The 6,128-nt window shown below is 35.5% G+C and overlaps 1 protein-coding gene across 1 annotated transcript in view; it reads right to left on the bottom strand.

Annotated features, from left to right (window-relative positions):
- Positions 1–5,346: 5,346 nt before the first annotated feature.
- Positions 5,347–6,128, bottom strand: part of LOC144192168 (DENN domain-containing protein 2A) — a 30,600-nt gene continuing 29,818 nt past the window's right edge. The window contains exon 20 of the mRNA XM_077711239.1: positions 5,347–6,002. Within this exon, the coding sequence (XP_077567365.1) occupies positions 5,971–6,002 (32 nt within the window). The 3' untranslated portion in view covers positions 5,347–5,970. The remainder of the gene's footprint in view (positions 6,003–6,128) is intronic.

The raw sequence follows: 6,128 nt of genomic DNA, 5'->3' as shown, positions 1-6,128 counted from the left end.
CAGATCGAAAATAGGTCAAAATCAATAAAAATGCATCAAAATAGACTTAAAAAATAAATAGAAACGAATCCAAAATAGATTAAAATAAATAAAAATGGATCAAAAATAGATTCAACATTCGTCATAAGCTGGACGTTCCACAAGTGACAAAAACGGAAGCCCCGACCAGTCCGGCGACAGATGGACATCCTGTTTGCTCCGTCCACGACGTCGTGGACGAGGGAGGATGTCCGTGGCAAATTTTGGAAACCGCCCAAGATGGAAGTTCCTTTCGGGCAAGGCAGCAACTCACAACTCTCTCACTACAAACCATTTTAAGGCCATTTTAAGGCAATTTTAAGGCAATTTAAGGCAATTTTAAGGCAATTTAAGGCAATTTTAAGGGTACGGCTTATATGCAGATGCGGCTTATATGCGAGAAAATACAGTAATAGTAAGTATTCCCTATTATCCATGTTTAATCTGTTTGTTTTTTAAAGTAGAGGGAGATTTAAAGTTCATTATAGGTTATGAATATAATAAACACTGACAAAGTGACACTAGGCAGCAGGTTAGAGCCCCCACTCACCCAAGCATGGGCCCACATTTACCCCCAGCGAGGCCCCTCTTGCCTGGATCCGCTCAACGGGATAATCCCCCCCTCCTCCGCCACTCCAGCTGGTGCTGCGGTAACGTAACTGTTACAAAACAAAGTTGTAGTGACCCAAAAATTAAGAAAAACTTTAAATACCGTATTTTCACGACTATAAGGCGCACTTAAAAGTCTTACATTTTCTCCAAAATAGACAGGGCGCCTTATAATCCAGTGCGCCTTGTATATGGAAAAAACAGAAAACCATCACTGTCGGATATTAAAAAAAACACAAACGCCTGAACTGAAACAATATTGTTAAATATGCAGATGCCATCTTAGTTTACAACATCTTCCATCATATAGCTCCTCCCCCACTGCAAGATTTTAGACAAAAAATTCCAAAACATGAACAATGGCTGGCTCTAGAGGTGACTGTAAAGTAGTGAGTACTACATACCTGGAAGTCAATAGCAATTACCATATTTTCACCACTATAAGGTGCACTTAAAAGTCTGAAATTTTCTCCAAAATAGACAGTGCGCCTTATAATACAATGCGCCTTATAATACATTGCACCTTATAATACAGTGCGCCTTATAATACAGTGCAACCCTCTTTTTTAAAAAGTAGATGAGTCATGTAATTCCCCTTCTCTCCACTAGGCACTAAACCAGAAATGGACAGACTACGGCCCACGGGCCACATCCGGCCGGCGAGGCGGTTTAATCTGGCCCACCGATGTTGTCCAAATTTGTATTTATTTATATTATATTTCATATGTACTGTTAACGGATGCACTTTTTTACATGTATCCTATCTTGTGCTGACCCATCTGTCAAATTTTGTCCACCCCTGGACTAAACATTTAATAATTTTGCATTTTAATGTTCATTATCATAATATTATTGACAAGACGCCATCTTGGATGTGTCGCATTAATGTGAAAAAAAACAAATACCATAAATCCACACACCGAGGACACTGAACCATCCATTCCACCGTTACCAAGACAAAACAATTTTTGCAAGAATTTGCACACCCGCATTCACGTCAACACACGGCCAAGAAAGCGCTGACTTGGTCTTTGTATCGCAAGGCCGTGAGCAAGGCATTATTCTTCATTCTCATGCGAACCAAAAAGGAATGATCGCAATGTCGTCCCCGAACGACCGAGAAAAGAAAAACTATTCTGCAAAAAAAAAAAAAAGGACAAACATTCACATTCCTTTGCGGCTTGACAGCTGTGTTCTTTACCGCTCCGTCACCCTGCGCCATTCCACCTGTTGCACCCATTGCAACACACACACACACACACACTCCTGTCAGCTGCCCTGTGGGACGCCATCACAAACATCCACACACATACACCCACACATTTGCGGGTTTAAACCCCGACTGACATTACTCACACTCGGTTTGTCAGCTTCAACAGCTGTAGCGACCGATATGAACGTACGTTAGCCGGTTTGATGACACAAGCTAGCATTGTGCTAGCATGGCTGCCATTATTATTCTATTATGAAGTGGAAGACACACTAACATTGTTTTTCTTTTTTTAAAAAAAGCATGTAAGCAATTTTATTGCTTTAAATTAGATTAAACTAATGCAAATAGGAGTTATTGTATTTTCTCGCATATAAGCCGCATCCAAGTATAAGCCGTAGCCTTAAAATGGCCTCAAAATGGTTGAATTTGATAATTTCTCGAGTATAAGCCGTTCATATTTTGGTTCATATTTTGGATTAAAAAAAATCTGATCATCATTTAGCATTAGCAATTAGCATATTTACTCACATCTTGAGACAAAAACTTGGCTAAAAGACATTTTTGACCTTGTAAATCAAGGTAATGCTGTTTTAACGTAGCAATTAGCATTACAGACTAATTCCAAGTTTGATAATAACATTTTCATGAGCTGGAATTTATACCACATTATGCTAATTAATTACTTTAGCATTTAGCCTAAAAATAACAATTACTCAATTTTATACAGTTACATAATTCACTCCCAGTCAATTTCTCAATAAAAAACCAATAATTTCCCGACAAAATCAAAAATGCAATTAAACAATATAAAATACAAAAGAAAACAAACAAAAAGAAAGATGCTACGGCCCGCTAAGCTAAAGACACTTATATAAATATTGCAAGGATAACTCTCATGTGTAGTTATTGCTACTTTAAATACCATTTGCTATATTTATTTACACCCAAGTATCATATTTTATAACCGATTGTGTTGTTTTTTTAACGTTCAACACATGACTCAACGGCAGGCAAGTAACTTCACACCGACTTTTAAAAATAATCTGTCCGTTTATCTTCAGTAGCGCGTCTTCTCGTCCATTCTGTGCCAACTGACCTTGACCGAAAGACGCTGGGACACTTACGGGGGAATAGTTACCCCTCCGAATTAAACTATGAACAATTTAGTAGAAATAAATGGAGTTAAAATAACATTGCTAAGAATATTCCATCTAGAATATTTAGAATTTTCATTTAAAAGATAATCTACAGTTCAAAACAGAGTACCTAAAACATGTTTCAGCAATTCAAATGAGACTTTAAAGTCTTTAGATTATGAATTTTAGATTCTATTTTAAATAATAGCTACAGTCTTTTTGAAGCATGAACTTTTAAACCCGTAAAAAAAGACTTAAGCTTAATTTAAACCAAAATATTTTTGTTTTTACCATTTTTTGCTTTAATTTAGATGTACGACAAGGAGTTTGTTACAAGTTAATAATTTGAGACTTGTGCATACTATACAGTGGTTTTGATTTGAAACATTTTATATATTTGCTGGTTTTTGAACCATTAAGACCAGTTAATATACCAAAACCAGTAGAATCTTGTTGGTGTTTTGGTACTCTGATTGAGAAAAACTGGCATATTCCGGATTTTTTCATTGACAACCAAGGGTAGAAGAAAAAAATCTTAATTATTAAGATGTTTGAGTAATAAAATAAAAATATAAATATGCGCAATATATGTCAAAACTACTGACACTTATAAGTACTAATGTTTCATTTTCCTCCACCAAAATAAGATAAACTTTGTTGTGGCATTCAGTGAAGTGGGAATAAAGTATTTTGGGGGATGCTAAATGAAACGAAATGACGAAAAAATGGATTTATTTCAGTTATAATAAATACATTAATGACATTTAAAACTGAAAACTTTTACGATGTCAATGCAAACGCAGGTGTTTTCATCAAATACGTCACGAATCCACACCGGAATGCAATGAATTCTGGGAATTAGGCACACACAACTAAAGTCAAAGCAATTATATACTAGTCTGCCTCAAAGTAGACATAATTAATGTTTAAATACAAAACAATGACGTAATTCCATTATAAAGTAACATTCCGCCATCAATATTAAAAAATGTGTAAAAATCCAATTTTACAATGTGGAATATTCGAGCAATGTTGCCGGCGACGTAAACTGGGAATTACCGACGACCGTAAACATGACCAAGATCTATCTTAAAGTTGAATATAGAATTAAAACAATCAGAAAAAAGATGAACTTGTAGAAAAAAAAACGCGAGGAAGTTTTTGATTTATTACCTGGAGGTCGTTCTTGCAGGTGGATCGATAGTTTGTCAACTCTTGCTTTCTTTTGTTTTCTTTTGTGCTGCTGCGGCTGATCGTCCGTCTCGGTGCCGCTTGTTTGAAGCGAGATCGGGGCAAGAATTTGTGGAATTAGCCGTGGTATGACACGAAGCCCGAGAAAAAAGCCGTAGAAAAGACCACGGGAGGGGAGGCACGTCTGACCCGTCACCGCGTCATCGTGGAGGGGTGAGGGGAAGGGGAGTGGAGTGAGACAGGGAGGGAGGGAGCGATGGTGTCAATTTGTCGGGAAATTGGAAATTCTTACATTAGAAAATGGGCCCTGAAGTGGTCATTAAATTTTCTTGTTTTGTTTTTGTTGACAATAAAGTTTTGATGTTTGAACCTTGGCAACAACAAAAATGTACGGTGATATTCGTATAAATGCTTGACATTAATGCAGGAATAATTCTGCAAATTAAGTTGTATTAATGCTAAAATGTGTTCAGATATTTGTTTAAAATCGATAATGTTGGGATTTGTTTTCCTTACACGCTATCGACTTTTAGAACCAGTGCAGTAATGAATAATATTCAATAAAGTTATGCGTTGGTATGAATATAGTGAAATATTAGTAACGTGAAAAGAATCAAAGTGAGTTAATTCCTAGTTGAACTGTTGAAGCCTAGTCAATTACATGTAGTAAAATGTTTATTAAGAAATTTGTAGGATTTAGTGACCTTTTTTGACACAATTTTGACTTAACTTTCTCCAATTCTAATGAATTATGTGGTGTGTTCAAAGAAATATTATTAATTTATTCTCGGTGGAGTGTGAGATGCACTCATTTGTTTATTTTTTATGTGTATTAATCTAATAATGTGAAAAAATCGATTCCATAATATATAGTAATCATTCCCTCGATAAAGGACAATTCTCTGCGACGCTCTAGCACCTCACAGTGGTAATACTAGGGATTACTACCCTAGAATCCAAAACAATAGAAAAAATATCCATCAGATTTGTATAACATCACATAATAAACATAAATAAATCATCAACTATGGTCAATATAACTTGACAATTACCAATAAAGCCTGATTATATTTTTCAACAAAATAAAGATATCCCACAAAGCCTGAAATAGGAAATATTGTAAAATATGTACACCATACTTTCACCATAAAAACACATTCAAGTCCAAATAAGCATATCTTGTCGAAATGGAATGTCCAACTTTATTTATAAAGTTCCATTTTCAAAGGTTAAGGCGAAGCTAGCTATGGATTGACTTAGCTAGCATGATAACATACACACACACCCATCCACACATCCATCCATTCGACCTTTTGACCCTCCATAGAAGCGTTCACATTCATTTTTCTGCTCATGTTCACATTTTCCTCCTTTACCTTTCACGTGGTGCTCATTTCTACTCTGATAATAAACATAAAATATCGTTAAATCATTTGTAAAAAGTGTTTTGTACAGCCAACAAAGTCCAAATCCTGTTAAATAAAGCCAATGAACAAACTACAGGAGACAAAAAAATGAGATTACTATGCTGATTATTAAAAAAAGGGGGAAAAGGTAAAGAATATAAATTAACTTAAAGCCTCCTGTAGAAGAAGAAGTTGTACTTTTGTCAAAACTTCTATTGGGAATTAGCGGTAGGAATGTATAAGTTGTGTGGAAAGTTCCTTGAGTATTTACACTGTGCTTTGCTTTACTTTGAAAGCTCATCTGGAATTAGAGTTCACTATTTTATTCCATTTTTAGGGCTTCTCTCTTCATTGGGAAAAACACTAGCAATTATTTTACCCAGTTTTCATGAAAGCATCATTTCTTGGAGAGGAATTTCATCTTGTTTCCTGAAAAAAGAAACAATATTAGAACAAAGTTTAACTCAAAAGCAAGGATTTGTGAACTTTTTGGGGATTTTTTTTGACCCAAACGTGCATTCCCCTTAATGGAATTAAATTATTTTAGATGAAAAT

This window comes from Stigmatopora nigra, unplaced genomic scaffold (assembly GCF_051989575.1).
Source record: "Stigmatopora nigra isolate UIUO_SnigA unplaced genomic scaffold, RoL_Snig_1.1 HiC_scaffold_25, whole genome shotgun sequence".
Lineage (NCBI taxonomy): Eukaryota > Metazoa > Chordata > Actinopteri > Syngnathiformes > Syngnathidae > Stigmatopora > Stigmatopora nigra.
Note: the sequence above shows the minus strand (reverse complement) of the source record. Positions and strands in the feature narration are given on the sequence as shown.